The 23,777-nt window shown below is 43.3% G+C and overlaps 1 protein-coding gene across 2 annotated transcripts in view; it reads right to left on the reverse strand.

Annotated features, from left to right (window-relative positions):
• The window catches only part of cyth1 (cytohesin 1), a 69,238-nt gene extending 48,826 nt beyond the window's left edge, over nucleotides 1-20,412 (reverse strand). The window contains exon 1 of one of the 2 annotated variants that reach the window (XM_008104191.2): nucleotides 20,256-20,412. In XM_008104191.2, the coding sequence (XP_008102398.1) occupies nucleotides 20,256-20,289 (34 nt within the window). In that variant the 5' untranslated portion in view covers nucleotides 20,290-20,412. Of the gene's footprint in view, nucleotides 1-2,288; nucleotides 2,455-20,255 lie in introns of those variants that run through there. The other variant, XM_008104190.3, reaches the window with a different exon arrangement.
• Nucleotides 20,413-23,777: the final 3,365 nt, after the last annotated feature.

Genomic DNA, 23,777 nt, shown 5'->3' on the forward strand with positions numbered 1-23,777 from the left:
CATTGTTTTGTTGACATGGAGTAATAGGGAATGTTCCTTCTACATTCCTTGGAGACTCAGGACCCTTCCACACAACCATATAACCCAGAATATCAAGGCAGAAACTCCCACAATATCTGCTTTGAACGCCGTTTTGAGTTCCATTCATGGGAGAAAGGTGGGATAAAATTAAATAATAATAATAATAATCATCATCATCATCTGAGTCCACACTGCCATATATTCCAGTTCAAAGCAGATAATGTGGGATTTTATTCAGCTGTGTGAAAGGGGCCTCTGACAAATTCTGATTCCTCAAATTCATGCAGAAATAATCTATACATTTGCTCCACAATGATTTGGAGCCACAAACTTGGGAGGGTGAGAGAAGAGGGAAATCAGGTCCTGGAGATTTTGGGAGAAACTACCAGCTTCTTTATTAGTTGCCCTATTCAATTGTAATGATTCTGGTCCACAGAAATCAATGTCTCTCTCAAATGATGATAAAGACAAACAAGTCAGCCAGACCTCCTGGACTGCATTAGCAGGCAGAACACAACGGAACCTGCAGCTTTGCCCCTGAACCAGGAAGCACAAATTTACAAGATCAGCTTTAGCACGCAAGACTGCACCTGCACTTGAAATGACAGCCTCTAATTTTTAAGTAGCTATAAGAGTAGATCAGTCTATCTCCGCTATGAACGCTCTTTGTTCAAAAAGCCACAAACTTATCAGAGCAAGCAGTATCTCCGCCCATCTGTTTTTCATACAGCAAAGGAGCAGACGCAGAAAACAAGCTAGTCAGAAAGCCGTATCAGGATTGCCATCTTTTCTTCCCCTCCAGTAGTGGTTCTGTTAAACAGGCAGACATTAAGCAGGTTAAGTTTTACCTTTTCCCCAAGCTGGGGAAAATCCAGGACCAATTCAGATGTCATGAACAAATACCTGGCGGGCCTTTCTGAAATAGATAGAGTTACCTTGTTTTCTGTTTTGTCAAACCTTTTTTTTTTTGGTGCTTTACAATTTCCCATGTTTGTCACAGGATATCTTAGCCACAATATTCCAACATGACAGGAAATAAAAATAAATGAAAAATGAAAACATTGAGTTCAGAATGGAGAAGACCCCAAAGCCTCAGGAGCAAGTTTTGTTTAAACACAACCTGCATTCATATCCCCCCAAGGTAAAATCCCAAACTGGTCCACAGAAGTTTAAGATCCATTATATTACAAACTCATAATACTCTGGGGAAGTCAGGAAAGTGGCCACAGTCGCAATTCCACTGCTATGCAGCCAGCCTTCTGAGTGAGAAGATGATCTTTTGTAAGGGCTATTTCAAATACATTTCCTTTCTTTCATGTGGAGATGCAAACCCACCATCATCCACATGTATAACATCTGTCAAGACAAAGCATAAACAACTCTTTTACAAAAGGTAAGATACTGCAAGGTAAGGCAACTTGTCATGTATAATGTGACATACATCCGATCTGAATTTATGTGTGTGAAGAAATGTATTCAGAGATCAAAAACAGAGATGTCCTCTCCTCTCTTCTAAACCAACACAAGGCCATGAACTCAGTTGTGCTTTTACCAGCAGCCTAAAGGCTAGGGGGCACATGACTAATATCAGTCCTTTTTACCAAAATATTGTTCTATTTCCAGTTTGCCAATTAAGGTTTAGCTTTGGTAATAGCTTTGTACCAGTAACGGCGCTCCATGCAGTCATGCCGGCCACATGACCTTGGAGGTGTCTACGGACAACGCCAGCTCTTCGGCTTAGAAATGGAGATGAGCACCAACCCCCAGAGTCAGTCACGACTGGACTTAACATCAGGGGAAAACATTTACCTTTTACCTTGTACCAGTGATAAAAGTTTGACAGCCAACTTGTCATTTCTCCAGTGAAATCATTTGGTGAATGGGTGGGTTGATGAAATCAAAGCCTAAGCACTTTGGCGGGAAGCTATGGGTGGGTGAATTGCAAACTAACTAAGTGATCTTTGAATTCTACAAGCTGAAGCAGACAAGGTCATAGTTAGGTCAAACACTAGTGCATGAACATTGCCTTTTGGAAGAGAGAAGTCACAGTGCAGGTAAAGGTATTGAAGGCATGCCTCAGATCCCATCTAACTAGCAGCCTGTAGCCAGAAGATGATAGCCTATATGCCTGTCATGACTCATCTTGCACGAGAGGGCATAGGAGTGCACGAGTAACGCAGACACGTACACAATCCTCATATACCTCACTTCTATCACTGGCTACATACTTCTGGAGACAAAACAGGGAGTGAGGGTATGTTACTTACCTGATTTGTTTGCTGCCAAAGCGGAAGGGAAAAGGAAGGCTTGGAAACTGGAGGCACAGAGCTCACTCACAGTGCCCATGATGATACTTTAACAAGGTGCCCTCAAGCCCGAGTGGGGTTGGGAAGAACAATCTTGCAAGGCAGAGGCAGCCAAAAGGAAGGCAAGGAAGAGTGCCTGGAGTCCAAGCACCAAATGGTTCTCTCCAGCAGAAGCAGCAGCAGCTGCTGCCACCACCTCCTCCTCCAGACTTTTTTTTTTGGGGGGGGGGGGGGGGAGAGAGAGAGAGAGAGAGAGAGAGAGAGAGAGACTGAGCGAGGGATCCCTGGTCCAGCTGAAGCAGAAGGAACAGCAGAGGCTCCCACGCACTGAGGCCAGCCAATCCCAGCTACCTGCCAGGAAAGTCTTACTGTAACCGTATGGTACAGTCAACAAGATGGGACACACACAAAGCCACTTAGAGGGCAGTCCAGTTTGGGAACTTTTCCCTCTGTGCCCGCCCCAGCCACTCCTCCCAGTTTCCCAGGAGGAGGTTTGGGCAAAGGGTATTTTTAGGTCAGTTTTATCCGGCTTCATTCTTAGGGCTTTAAGCATCTAGTGAGCTGGGCTGTTGCATGGCAACAATGGCTGTGTAAAGAGAAGGTGAACAAAATATAGTGTGTACAGGCGCCAAGGAGTGTGATGTGTGTGTGTACATGTTTATGAGTATGGACGAGTCTAATAACATGGCACAATGAGAGAGGTGGAACCAGCAGTAGAAAAAGAAGAACCCGGAGCAGCAGCGTGCGGCTCTTTCTGGCAGGTACAGTTCAAAGGAAGAACATTTCTCTAGCTCAGGGGTCCTCAAACTTTTTAAACAGGGGGCCAGTTCACGATCCTTCGGACCATTGGAGGGCCGGACTATAGTTGGCCACCAAGCAATAATAATAATAAAGAGGGTTGGAAGAGACCCTTTGGGCCATTGAGTCCAACCCCCTTCTGCCTTTGTGCACCAAAAGCACAAGCAAAGCACCCCTGACAGATGGTCTCCCCGCCTCAATGTTAATACAGTAACAACAACAACAACAAAGAGGGTTGGAAGAGACCCCATGGGCCATTTAGTCCAACCCTCTTCTGCCTTTGTGCATCAAAAGCACAAGCAAAGCACCCCTGACAGAAGGCCTCCCAGCCTCAATGTTAATAATAATAATAACAACAACAGTAATAAAGAGGTTTGGAAGAGACCCCTTGGGCTATTTAGTCCAACCCTCTTCTGCCTTTGTGCATCAAAAGCACAAGCAAAGCACCCCTGACAGATGGCCTCCCAGCCTCAATGTTAATAATAATAGAAGAGGAGAACCCTTGGGTCATTTAGCCCAACCCCCTTTTGTCTTTGTGCCGTGGGGGCCGGATAAATGGCTTCGATGGGTTGCATGTGGCCCCCGGGCCTTAGTTTGGGGACCCCTGCTCTAGCTAGACAAAGAGCTCATACTTCAGGAAGCTGCTTCTATCTAAGCAACCTGAGATAAAGATGACTGACCAAATATGTAAAAGGTTCAAAAATTAAAAGTGCTACAATTGTATAGTGTGTGGCAAATATGGTAACTACTGGACGAGTCTCAAGGGTTTAAAAAGAGATTTGGGATATTTTAGTTCTCATGAAAACAGAAAGCTCATGTAAGTATTTGGACAAGGAAAGGAGTCTGGGTATTTCACAACTTGCTGGGGATCTTTCAAAACATGGTTGGCAGATCATGAGTTTCTTCTACCAGCTAATGTCTGCTTTAAAAACAATCAGTGTTACAAAACCAATACCATACAGACTAACTGTACAATGTCATGAATTTCTCTATTCAGCATATCAGCCCCAACCACCTCAATGAGATTGGATTTCCAGGCAAATGCATATAGGATTGTCACCTATATAATATGTCTAGTCTAACTGGAAAGAATTAATTACCATATGAAAAGTTGGACTGAGACTCAGAATACCATGTTCAAATTCCTACTTGACCTTGGGAAAGGTGTGTCTTATAGTCAACTAAGGCACACAACAAAAACAACTATCACAAATTCTGGCATTTGTTAGCTAAGAAAGGATGAGCAAAGAAACAAAGAATTGGAGAACATTTCCTGCTTTTCACCAAACCCTATAGGCAACCTACTAACTCAGATGAGCAAAAGGCACTGACTGAATTGCTGTGATACACACAAAGATGCCCCCCACCCCTTGATGATTCCACACCTGCTCAACTTTCAAGCCTATTTGAATGTCTCCACACATTTTTGTTGCCTATGTCTCAGGAAGGCAAAAGCCTTACAGACAAACACAACACTAAGAAATGTGTGCTTCCAATCCAGTATACTGTAGGGGCAACTGAACTCCCAATGGCCAAATTGGTACTGTTACTGCATTAACAAAGAAGCAAAGAAGCAACCTTTGTTAGAGCATGTAAAATCAGTTGGTGAATGTGTTAACTGAAAATGCAAAGCATGAAGCTAATTGGTTGGGCTACACCCAGGGAGCTAACTGAGCCTGGGAGTTTTGGCAACAGTTACATATAGTTTTCTGTGCAAGAGCTCACCAAGAGAAGTTTTCTTCTGGGCTGCTGGAAGAAGACCTTTTACATGGACATCTAAGGACTATTTGAATCTCTCTCAAAGGACATTGTGTGAGTCAATACAACTAGAGTAGAGTCTCACTTATCCAACACTCGGATTATCCAACGCATTTTTGTAGTCAATGTTTTCAATATATCATGATATTTTGGTGCTAAAATCGTAAATACAGTAATTGCTACATAGCGTTGCTGCATATTGAACTACTTTTTCTGTCAAATTGCTGTATAGCATGATGTTTTGGTGCTTAATTTGTAAAATCATAACCTAATTTGATGTTTAATAGGCTTTTCCTTAATCCCTCCTTATTATCCAACATATTCGCTTATCCAAGGTTCTGCCGGCCCGTTTATGTTGGATAAGTGAGACTGTATTCGTATGATTGTATATATGTTGCTCTGCATTTTAAAGAGTAAACTTCTTGTCCTTTACTGATCATATGCATCGTATATCTTTTCTCTGGCAAGACAGTGTGTGGACTGTCATTCCACCACAACCTTTGCCTGAGTCATGAGCACCATAGGAAGAGCTCCACTTAAAACATGCCAACTGTGACCTTACTCCTGGAAGATTTATACGGGATAGACTAATATGGGTATTGCTGTATTCTGAGGTTAAAGAGACAAGAAGAAGAGTGTGAAGAAACCGACAAGTAAATATTTTTACTGGGTAAAAAGAAGTGGCCCAATAGTAGACAGTAGCATGGGGTTGCTACTGCGGAGAATTCTTAAAGAATAACTTGCTTTCAGGATAGAAGCCCCAATAAACAGGACTCATGTCTTCTTTTTAGTCTGCACTTGACTTCTTCCCATGAGGCTTGTAAATAGCTGTTACCTTCACTATAGCACATGTTAGAATAGCAACTGCAAAAGACACAAGGGGAAACAAGGGAGTGTTTATCTACAGTCACAGGTGCACAGCTCAGCTGCAGAAAATGCAGGGCAGGAGAGAGGGAAAAGAAGGTTCACGGCTGTTGGGGTGTCTGCCAAATGCTTGAAGGCTGCATGGGGCAGGCATCAATATGCGACCCTTGCCATAAAGGCAGCCCTACAAACACTCCTGTGGCCTTCGAAGGATTGTGTACAATTGGATTGCTATTAGGATAAAAGGGAATGAAACAAAAACTCTCTCACATACACCACCTTGCACAAAGATTATATATTATATATCTTCTGGGGTTTGGTTCCATGACACACACACACATACACAATACAAAAAATCTAGAGATTCCCGAGTCCCTTTATATACAATAGCGTAGTAAAATGGCACCCTGTACACCAAATGACAAAACCAAGGTGGGGTTTTTTTTTGGGGGGGGGGATATTTTAAAGCAATGGATAGTTTAATCTCATGGCTGCAGAATTCATGGATACAATTGGCCAACTGTATTGATCTCTTCTTCTTCAGCTTCAGTAAGGATCCTGTCCAAATATGATTCAGTTTCACTATTCACTCTGTTTGGCTAATGGAACTGCTGGTCTAAAAATTAGATGAAGTCTCTGGGCTAATTCTATTCTGATGAAGTACTTTTAATACAACTTCTGGAAGCTCCATGAATCGAAAGGGTGAAAAAAAATCTTAATTTCATAATCATTTTATATGCTTTGAGATGTGTTAATCATGGAGACAATACTTCCTAAATAAGATTATCCCAGGAGCAAGCCAAATCAAATAATTTCCACTTAACTTCAATCTCCTTGCTCTTCAGACAGAGAACAAAACAATTGTTTCCATAAATTTGTTCAGACCCCATCTATGAATATCCCCAATAAATAAGCACTTGGCCTCTTTCCCCCTTCAACATGAAACGGGCAATAATTTCTCATTAGCAGAAGGAGCATCAACTATAATTGTGTGTTCTTTTATAGTATACAATTTATATGCCATTGAGTAGAAATAAAATGGTTTAAGAAATTGGCAAAAAAAACTGTGTCGTTCAATGAAATGTTGTGGAAAATAAAGCACTGTGTCCAGACAAGATGTTTCTTTTTAGGGTGGAGAACAGGATAGACAGGAATGAGGAAGATATGTTTGGAACAGTATAAGCAAGAAAAACCAGAGAGCTGGAAAAAATAACAAGAAGATAGGAGCCTTTCTCCCCTAAAGGCTTGCACTCTGTTATAGTTTCTTTAATTTTTCTGTAAATTTGGCAAGACAATATTAATACATACATTTAACGAAGAATCTATGGCTTAGTAACACTAACAGAAAGAGACACACATATGCTGACTACATAGATGCCCAGAGAAAACAGATAGTGGAACCCCAGATCATCCTTATACAAGGATCAATAGATTTATCAGCATAGGTCACATTGAAAAGAAATTCTAGCCCTAAGAGTCAAGGCCAGGGGACATATTTTCCATCCTAAATATAAAAAGGAAATGAAGCTATTTAAAAAACTATCCTTAATGCACAGCATAGAAACCTGGACAAGACAGTGTAACTGACTGATGTCAGAATTTGGAAATCTAGACGTTTGAGAAGAGTTTAGCCAAAATCAGTTGAAGTACTGCTGACATGGCATCTTTATTACTCAAAACACAGTTAAAACCACATTAGCATTAGGGCTAAACGTTGGTATGGTTGCAACACGCCCATATATGGTCAGAAGATGTAAGTAGAAAACAAATTCAGAATTAGGTCTTTACACTGTTATGGACACCTTTCTTATAGCAGCAGGCAGGAGGATCACAGCTAAATAGAGAAGAGGACAAGGAACTAAACATTAAAAGCTAATGTTTCAAAATTTGGCAATCTGCATTAATGGACTGAGTGATGCGGTCAATAATGTACACAAGGTAAGTGCAATAGGATAATTTCTAAGAAACTTACTAGTTTGGTTTTCTCACTAATGTCAAGAGTCAGAATCACTGATCTCTACGAATGTCACATATTGATCTATACCAGAACACCTCATCTTCCCTGAAATAGATATGAATAGAAAATATTCCTTAATTGTATTTAGTTATTTATTGTTATTCTGTCTTTCTCTTAGGGTAAATTCTGAGGTGGCCATTTTCTCTACCTTGCATTTTCTCTGAAATATCATGTCTAATTTTTTACATTTTGCTTATTTGAACTAGTATTGTAATCTTTTAAAACAAGGAAACCAATGGTAAAGCTCCTTATGGATTAACTGTGAATGCAAGTTTCACCATATTATAAAAGCAACGCGTTGAGCTTTCAACAGAAACAAATATGTATTGTAGCTAATGTTCCAAGCAATCACATTTGCAAAGCAGGGCACTGCAGCCTCAGAAATGCCTTGGGAAAAACAGAACCACAACTGGTTCCAAAACACTTCTGTGATTTGTTTCACACAACTCCACTATGAAGAGCCTGTTCCTTAACATCAGGTACAAGCAACCTGGTGCCATTCAGATGTCTTTGTTCTGCAACTTTAAAGGTAAAATGCCGTGGTTGAACTGATCCCGGTTCTCTAGCTGGTGTTCTATGTACTCTAAAATTGGTACTGATTGGAGACAATACAGAAGGCTCCAAAACATGGTTCAGTTGGTTATTTTTTATGAAAGAAGGAATTGATGAAGAATTTTGAGTGTTTTTGGCAGCATCTGATGAACATCTGTAACACATCTATTTCCAGGTAAATTTTGCTTTCTTCAACAGCATTTTGTTTTTTCTGTTAAAATGCTGACATATTTTAAAATAAATGCCCAAACTATTTGCAAGTTCAAAATTTAATAATGTTTGTTCCAACACTGTACGTAAGCATTTGATAATATGGATTTGCATGAATTTAGTTGTCTAATATTCTCCAGGAATTGTATATCTACAATTTTTGTAACAGAAAGGTGATTTTGCAATACAGTGTTTTGTATACCTAACAGAATCCTGTGGTTGAATCATATCAGTTATGTGCCATTTACTGCCTTTAAAACCTTTTGCTTAGAATAATTGTCCTCCTCCTGTTTTACCAGACAACAGACTCTGCCATCACAACCAATGCTCTTGGATTTTAATAGTCAAATACTTAAAATTGCTCAGAACAAACCGACAATCACCCAATATTTTAAACAGCTGAAGCGAAAGAAATGTACAGACAAGGTAATACCCAACAGGAGAATATTTTAGAAATTTCTATAGCAAATTCTTAAGAGGGTGCTGGAACCTAAGAATTCTAGCAGCCTCCTTTAAGAGGGAGGTTTGAGAGACTACAGATTAAAAAGGTGATAGCTATTTGCCTTTAAAAAAAACCACATGGCAGACTAAACGAACAGGAAAGTCTGCTTATGAACAATAAGTCAAAGGGTTAGATTTTATCATAGACCCAGTCTAGGCCAATTTAGTCACACACCTGAGCAGAAGTTACAAACTCAGATTTTTCGGCAGTTCAAAAAACTCAAATTAGATACCTGAGCCCAGCTGAAAGTAACACAGTCCCTTGAGGAGGATGTATTCTCCATATATATTCTCCTCCCCTATTTATTGGTTTTCTCCTCACATAAAGATCTTTCAGCAGGAACTCAAGGGCAATAAAAGTTACTTCCTTGATGATGTGGAAGAAAGGCATTCAAATTCAATTAGCAGCAGCTAGGGTGGGATGGGAAATTGCAGAGGGGAGGAAGAGAGGACTACGTTCTGCCTGCCATATGCATGGGTTCTGCATCCACAGATTCAACCACCATGGCTTAAAAATATTCCAGAGGGGGGAATCCAAAGAGCAAACCTTGTTTTCCTCATAAGAGATGGCATTTAACTCCAACACTGAACACTTGAACATCCATAAATGTTGGTATCCAAGGAGGTCCTAGAACAAAACCACAGCAGATATCAAGGGCCTGCTGCACATAAGTAAGATAGTTTTGCCGCACAACCAGACCCCTGCTTTTTCTCCCAGAATGGGACCCAAGGTGAACCCCAGTGATGAAATGGAAGCCTTTGTACAGTTCAGTAACAGAAAAGATGACTCGACTTTTCAAGCAACCAAACAATTGTACATGTACAATGTATGTTTAAAATATAATTAAAACGACTATGAGGCCTCAACGCCAGCAGGAATGTGACAATTATGCTGCTCACTGGACATTGCTGGTTGGGCAGAGGTTATGACTATGTGCTAAAATGAGCTCTTGGCCCTAAAGGAGCTAGTTGACCTAGAACAGCGGAGAGAAGCAGCACAATTAATGGGCAAGGCCTTGAGGGATGCTGCAGTGCCATCCCACTCCATGTGATGGTTATTCTGTAATTACAAAAGAGGAGGTGACCATGTGTCCCCAAAAAGAAAGGATTCTTTGGTTGAAGTAGATAGCTCAATGAAATGGCTAGTCAGTGGATACTGTGAAAAGTGCAGTTAAACTGTGAAACTCATTGCCACTAGATATAGTTAGTGTCAGCATGGATGGCTTTAAAAGGAGTTTGAACACTCACGGAGGATGTAGCTACTAGTGCCCACTAGCTGGGATGACAACGCGTCACTGGGTTTTTGGTGGCCAAGAAATGTGGGGTGAGGGTGTAGATGTACTCATGTCTTGCAGGCAGGCTGGCTGACTAGCCATTTTGTAAGCAGAAAGTTGGCCCAGACAGATCTCTTATGTAAGTTGAACACTAGCCACCTAGTTGCTTATTACTGCTTTGTACATCTGCACTCCAAGGTCAGATCTCCATGACATTGTGCTGCAATAACAAGACGGTTCCTTATGCTAGCGTCCTTCATGTTTTGCAGGTGTTTAGAAGACCAGGACAGGTGACTTACCTGGTTCAGAACTGAGGTCTGAAATGACAGCAACTTCTCTATCTTAATGTACATAAACTAGATGGGAAACAGGAAACATTCCATTATCCCACTAACATATATGTAATGCACTGGATTACTTTGGATAATACCTCCTCAGTGCAAGTGACTGCCTTCAGTGGCCAAGGTTCACGACTTCCAGATGTTACAAAGTTATGTTCAGCAGCATACAGAAGTGCTAGTTCTGTAATGACAAAGACTTACTGGCAAAGATTTGGACATGGCAGCTGCATGATGGAAGCTAATATCAGTCGTTGTAGCCCAAATGCTTTCTAGTTTTGCCTGCCTGCCTGCGTGCGAATATGAGGAGTAAGTTATTATCATTTCATTGGTTCAGATCAGGAGCTAAAGATCAACAGGCTTCTCTGATCAACTGTATACACACATCTAAGGCTATACCATCAATCCCACAGGCAAAAGACTTGACTCAAACTTTCTAGTGCCAAAAACTTTGTTACCAAAACACAACAATGTAACAAATGTAAAGTATGAGTTGATGACTTATTAGTTTACTAGCCAAAGGACACTGAGAATGTGCAAGCAATGATATATTGAAAAACCAACCCATATAACAGAGCTACAATTCCAAGAGCTGCCTGAGGGAATGGGGTGGGGTCCATAATTTCCTGGAGTACAGTATTATCTTTGTCCATTCCCAAAGCTACATTTGGTAAGATAGCGTGAATGCAAGGGTGGGGACCTGCCAGAGAGAACTGGCAAGGGCAGGATGGTATTTAAACCCCACTCCACCCTTCAAATCTAGCTGGGTAGAAAACATTTAAGAACGGCTTCAGTTAAGTATCTGCAGGAGAGAACTGGGGGACAGCTGAAACAATGGTCCTCAAGCTATCCAATGTTGAACAGACAATTCCCCCCTTGCACCTGGGGGTAGCATGATGTTTGTGCCACATTATCAGCTTGGAAACTCATAGGGACTGGCAGCCAGTGACTAACAAGCCAATGTCAGCCCATTTTGAGTAGTGGGGAGACAAAACACCCTTCCATTAATTTATTCTCTCCGGTGATTCTTTTCTCAGTCCCTCAAACAAACATACAAGTGTGCTTGTATATCTAAATATGCTATGATGAAAGTATTAAGCTGTTTTGTTCTGTGTAAGGGATAGTGTCCTACCGACTGTAAAGGTTACTCTTGATTAAAGTGGGCCTTAGCTCTGTTGCTTTACTGCCTCCAGAAAGGAAGAGCACTGTGTTTCCTATGGCCAACAAGAACCTCTTCCCATGATCAGAGGGGGTTAGAAGCCCCTCTGGCTTCTCTCGGTCATGCATGCACCCTCCCCAGCTCCAATGCCAGCCCATCCCCCTTTCTCTCCTCAGCACTTTTTACAAAAATCCTTTAATCCTGGTGGTTGATAATCCTCCGGGCAGCCGGATTAGTGCCACGGCCAATCTGCTCCAGGCAGGGACAGGAAGCGAATGTCCCCAAACTGATATACCTGGGGCGCAGACAAAGAGCCATATTATAGGAATCCAGACAGTAAAATTGAAATAAGAAACACTCCAAGCATCAGGGTCTTGTCCTATGCCAGGTAAGATCCAAAAATCTATTCTGGCTTCTAATATACTGAGTTTTAAGAGAGTGCAGATGGGGGAAAAGATCAAATCCTTATTTTTGTCTGGCTTAAGTAGTAGAAAGGACTTCTTAAATACAGGTCAATGTCTGAGCACAAACAGAATGGGCTGAATGCAGAACCCATACAAAAAGCAAGAAATGTGATGTAAAAATCTCACTTCAGCCTCTTCCAAACTTGTATACTCCAGATGTCTTGGACTATAACTCTGGCACTAACCAGCCTGATTAATCATTAGGCATTGAACAACATAGTTCAAAACACTTGGAGGGCTCTAGCTTGGGTGAGGCTGCCCTACTCTCTATATAAGAACACCCTTCACTACTTCTCACCTACCTACCTACCTACCTACCTAGTAGTAAAGCAACATGGATTCTACCAAATATCAGTCCATTAAATTATTCATATTTTTCCCACAACCATGAGATCTAGAGACTTTTTTCAAAAAACAACCTTTGCTATGTCATGCTTTTTCTGGTAAAGGAGACTAGACATTATCTATGATGCTTTAAGAGATTTCTTATCTTTGCCTTTGGTATCTTTCCCAATATCACTGCTGTGCAATTAAGATATGGCTAAAAGGCTTATGGAATGTTGGCACCTCAAAAGCAAGCAACACAGGAGATGAAGAAAACTGTAGTGGTACAGCAGGCATTATCAAGACGTTAATGAAACCTTGCCGATTCCTAAAGTATTTTCAGGCGAAAGTAAGAGAGAAAAGACTGCAGCCATCCAAGTTGAGCTGTAGTCTGAAACTCTCTCTCCCACCTCCATCTTACACATTTTTGGCGAAACTGCAGCTTGTTGCACAGATAACTCAAGTCATTTCAGCTTTTACCCACAGTGATCAGAACCAAGAGATAGAAGTTGCATCCTCAGCAACATTCCACCCCTTTCTGTTTTCCCACATCAGAGCATCCGCACATCTAGGGAGGGCCCTTTGAATGTGCTGACCAAGCAACCCATAATGATTGTGAAGAGACTTCTACTCATAAGCCATCACTTCAGTGTAACTAACTCCAAATAAAACAGGGTTTCTATATGCTTGCTAAAGAATCCATAGCAAGCCTTTTCTACAAACCAAGGAAGATGAGGATAGAATATACCAAAACATCTGTCTGAAGGATGGAAATTTAACACAAAATCCTGAAATCCTCAACCATTTCTTTCTCTTTTTCTATCCCTTGGTAGCATCAGAGTTATTTGGTATCCACAATAAGAGATAGTCACAGAACTGCTTCTGTTGACCACTGTTGATGCGAAAAACAGAAGCTTCAAAATCTAAATCACTATGAATGCCTTGTGACTCTTCATGATGGAACATTCAAGTGCTGAAACCTTTGTCCACCCATCAATCAATTTAAATCAGATGAAATGCAGATACATTCACCTGATTGAAACATGCAACGTTTTTACCTGCACAGTGCAGACAACACACATACAAGCAGTAGAAAGTAATACATTTCTACCACCCATTTTGTGTAGTTTTTATCTACTGGTACTACTAAACCCAGCAAGAATTCTCAGGCCCAGCACAGCAAGCACTTCCTTGAGATTCCCACATCTGTTCAAAGCATTCCCCTGGAGGACCAATTCACCCCATGAGTTCAGAACAGATGGATACCCAACCTTTCTACTTAGTGAAAAGTAGAGAACAAACACTCACTGATGTCTGCAGTGTTCCTGATTAATCACATAGCATCATCATGAAAGGAAAATCCCCTGGAGTTAAAAGCACAGAGGATTAGCGGAAATCACCCAATGATGGAATTTAATTGGGAAACACCATCAGCAGAAGTAGCAGACTTTGGGGAAACAGCACCACCTGCCGGCTGTACAGCATTATTAGCGATCATTAGGTAAAGGTAAAGGTTTCCCCTGACGTTAAGTCTAGTCGTGTCCGACTCTGGGGGTTGGTGCTCATCTCCATTTCTAAGGTTGTCCATAGACACCTCCAAGGTCATGTGGCTGGCATGACTGCATGGAGCGCTGTTACCTTCCCGCTGGAGCATTACCTATTGATCTCACATTTGCATGTTTTCAAACTGCCAGGTTGGCAGAAGCTGGAGCTAACAGCGGGCGCTCATTCCACTCCCTGGATTCAAACCTGGGACCTTTCGGTCTGCAAGTTCAGCAGCTCAGCACTTTAACACACTGTGCCACCGGAGGCTCCCCTAGAGATCATTAGACATTCCTTAAGTGAGCAATTTCAAAGTGGATTTCACTCTCAAAAGCATAACGTATGTCTTGTGTAAATTACTTTTTGTTACTAAAACACCTTTAATCCCTTGATAGTATAGATAGTAAGTCTTGGAAGCTGCAATCCAAAGTAGTAACTTTCCCAAGATCTGCATGCAACTGTGCAGATATACTCCTTGTTGAAAGGGGTAACATGTAAGATCAACATTAGGCTTCCTACTCACATAGCTCCATAGGATATTCGTGTGAGAATTTAAGTGCAACCCAGTAACATTGGATAAACCAACAGAAATACACCCATTGCAATTCTATAGCGCTATGCATTTAATTATTAGCCTAGACTAGATGTGGCACTGGAGGCCTAGACTTAATATTTTTTGCAGGCAGCTGCTCTGTGTCAGGGGACACAACAGCTGCCCACAAAGTGCATAGGCAATTGCTGGGGGGATTTCTACAACAACTGAATGAAACATGAAACCATCTCCTGCTCTGCTCTAAGAACTAGAGATTTTATTACCAAACGAGCAGACAAGAAATGCTCACTGAATGCAAACTACAATAAGCAGAAGGGAAAGATTTGCAAGCTACTGAAAAGCTAGAGTGCAAGACATTGTAGTGCTAGGGCCAAACTGCAAACTTTAAGAAACTGTGTAATATAAATGAGATGTTTCAAAAGATACACCTGGTAGGTATACCTGGATAAAAGCTGCAGTTGCCTTGCCCTCCCCAACCCCCCCCCCCCCCAAAAAAAAAGACTTCATCTATGAGGCATACTATGGGAGGAAGGAATCCTGTAAGCCCACACAGGGGGAAGGGCAAAGCAGGGAGGAGCAATGTCATGAGCTTGCATGACACCCAAGAAGAGGAACCAAAAGATGGGGCAACCATACTGCAAAGAGGGAAGATGCTGAGGATGTGACATTCATTTCACGAGTGCACACACAGCAGTTTCTCTCCCGTTTCTTTCAAACTGCTTAGGTTACAAGAGAGGAGTGAACCACTAACAGTTTCAGAGTTTGCTCTCTGCATTGAAATCTTCAGACTGAGACAGACTTTCACAATGCCTCCTGTGCCCCATTTCACAACATGTTAGTTTAGTGAACTCAATTAGAATGTTCAAGTGAGAATGCCACAGTCCGCAATGTTTTCCTGGAAATATTGTTACCATCACACCCATTTGCAAAAGTGGCCTTGCTTCCTCTTTTGTTGGAGAAACTTTATAACCCCCATGCAAATCAGTATAAATTTAGTCATTCCTTTAAACAAATAGGCTAGCCAAGCAGAGTCAATTTCAGAAACGACAGCGCTCAAAGTTGTCCTACAAAGAATAAAGCGAAGACATGGTGGGTTTGTTCTGAATCTCCAAAAGGGCAGCCCACTGCAAGTCTTACAGAAGTACATGGGACACCCTTGCATAAAAATAATCTGGGGAGTTAGTAGGGGAGAACGCCCCATCCCCCCAGTAAGAAATCTAAGTGAAATCCTAAATTGACTCTTCTACATCATACTCTGCTTCCAGTAGATTAAGGGTAGAGAGCTTCTTGAAGCCCCAAGAAAGCTTGATCCATTTCAGATCGGTTCTTGAAGATCACAGTCCAGTGGTAGGTGAGAGCAAAGGGATAAGTGATTACCTGTAGATTTTTATTGCCAATAAGAAAGCCTCACAAGAGGGATTTCAGCCCTCTGAATAAGAAAGAACTCATGCAAGGCTCATATGATGCTGTTCTGGAGAAGGGATCACAACCTTCTGCTGAAGCTCAGAGGACTAGGACTAACATTCAGAGAGTGTGGATTTCCGTCCAGGGCCTCACATTTGCTACTCCTGAAAGTGAACCAGGATTCTGAGGCCCCTGCTGAGCTCACTTGGCAGGAAATTATTAAACTTTTCCTGCTGCACTGACTTACATTGCACATAGCCTCCACTCCTTTTTCTCCCCAACTTAACAATGTCATCTAGATGAAAATATATTAAAGGAGACTGAAGTCATAGGCTAAAAGAATTCTTCTCATCTTGATGACTAGGTAATGTGGGAAGGCAGAAGCTTGCATACAAGACTTGGAAATACTTCCTGGCCCCTGTCAATGCCATTGTGGAGAAATTATCTGAAACATACCCAGCTGTCAGTTGCAAGCAGGCCAGAAGTAGCTCACCCCAGGGATAGGTAGCCTGACCAGAAGTGGGAGGACCACAGAGAGCATCTGTCCCTAGAGATACTGCTGTCCCTAAGTTACCTCTGCTGATGAAAATGCAGGATTGCTCCATGTGACTGGGCAGCACTACCAGGTTGAGAACATACACAGGGCTAAATAACAATTGTATGAGCAGACCTGGGCAATCTGCCACTTGCCTGAATGGGGGATTATCACTATATATCCAATCCAGTAGTCCCAGGATGCACTAGATATGAAGGCAGCTGCACAGAGAGTGTTAGCAGTGCACTGCATCCCCAAACATGGTCTCTGGGATCACCGCTGGAATACCTAGGTATCCGATAAATCAAGGACAAGCTTGCTGGGGTCATGACTGAGAACATATGTATTTCTGTGCAAGTCAAGTGCTGCTGAAAGAGAGTACAGTTTGCCTTTCAGGTCTCCTCTCTATGGCAATGGAGGCTCTTGTCCTCAGCCTGCATCTGTGTGATTAAATGAAAACATATCCATGCTGCCCTCTGCTCAAGAGCCACCCAAGATTCAAAACCAATTTGTGTAAGAGCAACACACCAGCCCAGTAAAAACACACCAAAAGGACATCTGGCTCTAGACGCCACAATGTTAATAGACTGGATAAAGCAGGCCCAGGGGGTGATCCTCATGCACCACACAAGAGAAGGAGAGCACACTGAATAAGTGTCTCCCCTACATTCCAGTGCATGTGTCACACAGCTAGTGTGCAGATAGGATCTGAACTCCAAAACTCCACTGGGAAAGCTTCCCAGCCAGCCACTTGCCCATAACTGGGTCATACATATTAATTCATTCCCTTGGTGCGATGATACTGTAGAGTTGCTCTCAACATTAAAGAATTCAAGTGGATTCAGGGGAGACATGAATGAGATTAATGAAGCACACATACATACAAACATGCACACATCTCTGGGAATCTCCCTCCATTGCAAAGCTGCACATGCAAAGCTGAGGAGGCAACACATCAGTGACTTGTTGTTAAACCAACTTCATTTGTGAATCACTAAGTCACAATTATCTTCAGCACAATGTTTGTGTCACGCTTCCACAGCTCAATTTTCTGTGTTCAAAAGTTTAGTCACTGCTTTGTTCAATGAGGTGCTGCTGAAATCTGTTGGATTAAAATACCCCCAAACCCCAACTAGTACAGCAAAGCTGATTACAGGTGGCCAGAGCTGAGGTGTAACACATTGAGAGGATTTTTTTGTGTGTGTCAGGAGCGATTTGAGAAACTGCAAGTCGCTTCTGGTGTGAGAGAATTGGCCGTCTCTAAGGAGGTTGCCCAGGGGACGCTCACATGTTTTGATGTTTTACCATCCTTGTGGGAGGCTTCTCTCATGTCCCTGCATGGGAAGCTGGAGCTGACAGAAGGGAGCTCACCCCGCTCCCCAGATTCAAACCACCGACATTTTGATTAGCAGTCCTGCTGGCACAAGGGTTTAACCCATTGCACTACTGTATCTTGAGAGGACGCCAAGAATCTGAGTGGCAGTCATTGTCAGTACTTGGACAACATATGCCCTGGATCTGTGTGTAGATGGTACATCTTTTTCCCCTTTCCAAGGCCAGGCACATTTCCTCCATTAAGAAAGAGAAAGGCTACTGCATTAACAGAGGTAGGCTGGATAGCAGCTGAAGCAAACATTTGGGGCCAGAAATACTGGCGAGTGTCTTAGTTTCTTTGGAGGAAGCTTCTCCGAAGTTACCTGCTTTGAAGTTTCACATTATCTGTCACAACTTTTGTGATGGTGTTCTAGTTCCTTACTCATGACGGTTTAGTCAGGAAGTGGCTCCATTTCATCTCTTGTGCAAGAGGTGCAAAAACGGGTGTGTTCTGCAAAAGCCTTCTATCCTTCAGGCCCGGCTGTGCTCCCTCTTGCTCATGGAAAATCCACCTCAGAGCCTCTGGAGTTAAGAGTACCCTACTGCACACCCTCTCCGAGTGTGGCCATTTGGTGAGCAGTGCACTGCACAGCTGAAGAATGCAAGGCTTATTCAGCTGTAATTTTGGGTTTGGGTTAAAGACAGGGCTTGGCTGAGGGCTTGCCATCACTCACACAAGGCAGGGCCACTCACCTGCAAGCCCATCACTGAGCCAGTGGTAAGGCACCCTGTGCCACGTTGGCAGAAGGCACCCTGCAAGGGTAGGATAGGGCAGGCGAGTCACAATGTGCTATCAGCCCCAGCGAACAGCCTCCCTTCCGCAGGAGACACCAGTGTGACAGCTGGGCTTGAGCTTGGCCTCAAGAAGAGCCTCAGGGAATGAGCGCCAGGGAGGGAGGGAGGGAGCGGGGAAGCAAGCAGAAAGGGGAAGCATCTGCTCCCCATGCAGCTGTTGCCAGCCTCCAGTCATCTCCAGAACTCTCCCCTCAAAAAAATCCCTTTCTCTCAGAGCCAGGGTACACTTCTCTGCCCAGCTCATGTCTCTACGTGCTGCCCAGTGGATAAACGCCTGCATAAGGCGGGTGCCTCAGTGCTGTGTGCAAGGGCAGGCACCCATCGCTCTCTCTCTCTCTCTCTCTCTCTCTCTCTCTCTCTCTCTCTGAGCCCTTCCACACAGCCATATAACCCAGAATATCAAGGCACAAAATCCCACAATATCTGCTTTGAATTGAGTCCACACTGCCATGCCATATATTCCAGTTCAAAGCAGATAATGTGGGATTTTACTCAGCTGTGTAGAAGGGGCCTCTCTTTCGTTGTCTAAGGCTTTCATGGCCAGAATCACTAGGTTGTTGTGCAGTTTCCGGGCTGTATGGCCATGTTCCAGAAGCATTCTCTCCTGACATTTCACCCACATCTATGGCAGGCATCCTCAGAGGTTGTAAGGTATATTGGAAAAACTAAGCAAGGGAGGTTTATAGAACTGTGGAAGGTACAGGGTGGGAGAAAGAACTCATGTATGTTGGAGGCCAGTGTGAATGGTGTAATTAATCGCCTTGATTAGCATTAATGGCCTTGCAAGCTTCATTCCCGCCTGGGGGAATCTTTTGTTCTGAGGTGTTAGCTGCCCCTGATTGATTCGTATAATGCCTGTTTTCAGGATTTCCCCTGGCAGGAATGAAGCTTGCAAGGCCATTAATGCTAATCAAGGTGATTAATTACAACATTCACACTGGCCTCCAACAGACAAGGAGTTATTTCTCCCACCCTGGACCTTCAACAGAAATATAAACCCCGCTTGCATAGTTTCCAACACCTCACAACCTCTGAGGATGCCTGCCATAGAGGTGGGCGAAACGTCAGGAGAGAATGCTTCTGGAACAGGGCCGTACAGCCCGGAAAATGCACAAAAACCCGGCCTCTCTTTCCTTTAAGGGCAACCCATCACTCGGAAGGCAGCAAGCTCACTGCTGAAAGAGCCCCGCGCCCTCCCTGCCCAGTGCTTAACAGCTTAACAGATGCCTGCGGATACCCCGCCCTCCTTGCCAGGACTGAAGGGTCTTTAACGGGGGGAAGAGGAATAGGATCCTCACCCATCCCAGATCAGAGGGGAAAAGGGAGGGAGAGCGCAAGGAGGAGGTTGTCGAGCCAGGCATCCACCCTTCGCCAAGGGCACCCGGGACCCCACCGTTGCCGTCTCTCCTCCCGGCCGGATCCCCACGCTGCCCTTTGCCTCCACCCGCGGGCGCCTGAGTGCTCACCGTATCCGCTCTCCTCTTCCTCCTCCTCCTCCATGTCGCCAACCCCGGCGGCGGTTCAAGCCCAAATGCGGGGCTCCGGCCCGCGACTCCGCGAGCGCCTTCCCTCCGCGGTCACGTGGCGGCGAGGCGGGGGCGGAGGCGGGGCCCGGAACACGCTGAGAGGCGCTTCTGCTCCGGGGGCGCCACCCTGACTGCCCGCCTGCCAGCAAAGGCTTTCCTGGAAAGCCGGCAAAAGGTTTACATTGCATAGGAGGGCTGTGGGATCCCATCTTGCTCCTTCCAGGATCCGAGATTCTGTCAGGTTCATCTACAGCCAGGCGTGGGCAAACTTGGGCCCTTCAGGTGTTTTGGACTTCAACTCCCAGAATTCCTGGCCTCAGGCCCCTTCCTTTTCCCCCTCAGCCGCTTAAGCGGCTGAGGGGGAAAAGGAAGGGCCCTGAGGCCAGGAATTCTGGGAGTTGAAGTCCAAAACACCTGAAGGGCCCAAGTTTGCCCATGCCTGATCTACACTGTATAATGTGTAGCTTTACAAGGTCTTCAGCATTCTCGGTCACCACACACACTGCAACTTCCACGATTCCATAGCATCGAACCATGGGAATTAAAGTGGCGCCAAAGTGCATTCATGCTGCAGTGTACATCCACCCCCTATAAACTGCCCAGATCCTTAATGAGTCCCCATAACTTCACTTTTTTTTCCTGAACGCCGCCTAGTGGTTGTTTAAACACTTACTTGACTGGGTTGCTTTGAGTTTTCTGGGCTGTATGTCCATGTTCCAAAAGCATTCTTTCCCGACGTTTCGCCCACATCTACGGCAAGCATCCTCAGAGGTTGTGAGGTCTGTTGAAAACTAGGCAAGTGGTGTTTATATACCTGTGGAATGTCCAGGGTGGGAGAAAGAACTGTCCGTTTGAGGCAAGTGTGAAAGTTTCAATTGGCCACCTTGATTAGCATTGAATGGCCTTGCTGCTTCAAGGTCTGGCTGCTCACCGCCTGGGGAGATCCTTTCTTGGGAGGTGTTAGCTGGCCCTGATTGTTTCATGTCTGAAAGTCCTGTTTTCTGAGTATTGTTTGGACTTCAGTTCCTACAATTCCTGGCAGCTGGGATTTCTGGGAGTCGAAGTCCAAAAGCTCATGGAGGACCAAAGGTTGAGAACCACTGTTCTAGGTTCAAAATGTGTTTCAGGGTTGTTTTACTTATGAAGCCCACCTTACTTGGTTGTTTAATTTTAAATGTGCATATTCATATTAGTTTTGAATAAAAGGTTTGATGAAACATGAACTGCTCTCATTTGTGCAGGAAATTCTCCGTGTTGCTTATGGTACCAGGTTTTCTATTCAGAAATGAGATGTATCTGTAATTATGGTTGCACTGTCTTGTAGACATTTTGTACTTTTCATGGAAATCAGCACATACATAATATGCTGGTCTTTATTCTTTAAAATACACACAAGACCACACTGGGGAGACAAGATTTTTTGCCACTGAAATAAAGAGGGTGGATGAGGAATACTGAAATCATTATGGTAGGGCAATACAGTCAGTCCCCCAGTGGAAGGCCAGATATATCTGTTATCCTTCCAAGGCCCAATAAATCTCGTGTAATGATGTAGGAAGTTGTTGCCAGAGCTTGCCAAAAGCACTTTGCCAAACCTTTCCTGCTATCTCAGATCAGCAGGCAAAATGTCAACTCTCCATTTCGCAGAGCACAGGAGGCTGCAATGCTTGTTCATATAATGCCACTGTTCATTAACACAAACCTCTACTGGGCTTTTTGCTTTCCTAATAGCAATCCGTTAAACCTTTTACACACTCCCCTTCTGTGTTCCCAACCCTCAGCTCTGAATAACAGTATTTCAGATGTTGGCATGGATTATATTTTCACTTTTCTTTCTTACTGGAATCCGCAAAGGAAATACCTCCCCTGCTGAAGTAGGGAGTGGCAGTTTGCTGCTGTTATTCAACCATCAATTGTATTTTAGACACCTTTGGCTAGGCTAGCAGCAGTGCTTAGCATTGTAAAGATATACCTCAGTTAACAAAACAGATGTGTTCCTCTACCATACTTCTTTAAGTGAAATCTTGGTAGCAAAGATAGAAATAATATGGAAAGAAAGAGGATAGGTTCCTACACCATCAAACAAGTTTCAGCAAGCTTTTTCTCCAAAAACTAGCAATATACACATGTAAAATGGAACAACTAGGTCAAATAAGACTGGCATTAAATAAAACATATTAAATCTTCACAGACCACTTGAAAGGTTTTTCCAAAATGCATCCTGGGATTTTTTTTTTCTTTGCACAGCCTCCAAATTTTATTTCCATTAATCCCTGCTTTTTCAGGGTAACTGATGAGGCAAGTTAATCTGTTCTTCCCTTTTCTTTGTTTTGCTCTTCACACACGATCAGATTCTAGAGTCATGTTTACTTGCCTGTTGTATATAAGCACACAGAGCTATAGGCAGATCGCCAAGAATAAGAACTCACAATTTCCCAGGTCAAACCGTATTGCATTGTTTACTGCAAATATGTAAATGCAACCCAACACTAGAAGTCAGTCTTTTCCTAGCCTTCCTTCACCACCTTCTTAATGCTGCCTAGAAACCTCCCAAAAGACAAGAAAAGGGAATGTCTGGCTGTGCTCCCATAAAAAGGAGTCTCTTTATCAGCTTTTTAAATTGAGAATAATTATTAAGGACAATTATTACCCTCTACCACAGGCAAAGAGATTGCTCGGTATACATTCCCACTCAATAGTTGCATCTTCCCTGCATCAAAACCCTCTATTGTCACACTGACTCAAAATAATCTTTAATATTAATGGGATAAAATCATTATTGATTTAAAAAATTGTGATACGGTTTAACATTCCCTCCGCTCTTGTCTGTGCCCTGCCTTAGATGCTGTTGATATGAGCTGACAGTCATCTGGGGAAGTCATAGGGAGGATGGAGAAAGCTTGTTTTCTGCTGCCCTGAAGACTAGGACGCATGGCTTTAAACTACAGAAAGGAGATTCCACCTGAACATTAGGAAGAACTTCCTCACTGTGAGAGGTGTTCAGCAGCGGAACTCTTCCCTGGAGTATGGTGGAGGCTCCTTTGGAGGCAGAGCCTGGATAGCCATCTGTCGGGGGTGCTTTGAATGCTATTTCCTGCTTCTTGGCAAGGGGTTGGACTGGATGGCCCATGAGGCCTCTCCCAACCCTATGATTCTATATATTTAATAAGGAAATTAAAATTGAATATAAGTACATTGGGGGTGGGAAGAGAAAGAACTCACTTTAGGGAAGCACCACAAAGCAGCATTGTACATTATGTACATGCTTGAGGGAAAACCAAGGGAAAACCATTTGATCTGTACACATGAAACTGACAGCAAGAGGGGGTGTATGAAGAATTGCATGGGTGTAAATGTGAGAGAGGCACTTGAAGCCATCAGAGTAATAACACTTGGGCTAAAACTATTTAAGCACATCCATGTATTGCACATGGGTCCAAGACTCAGCTACAACATAAGAGG

This window comes from Anolis carolinensis, chromosome 2, assembly GCF_035594765.1.
Source record: "Anolis carolinensis isolate JA03-04 chromosome 2, rAnoCar3.1.pri, whole genome shotgun sequence".
Taxonomy (NCBI): Eukaryota; Metazoa; Chordata; class Lepidosauria; order Squamata; family Dactyloidae; genus Anolis; species Anolis carolinensis.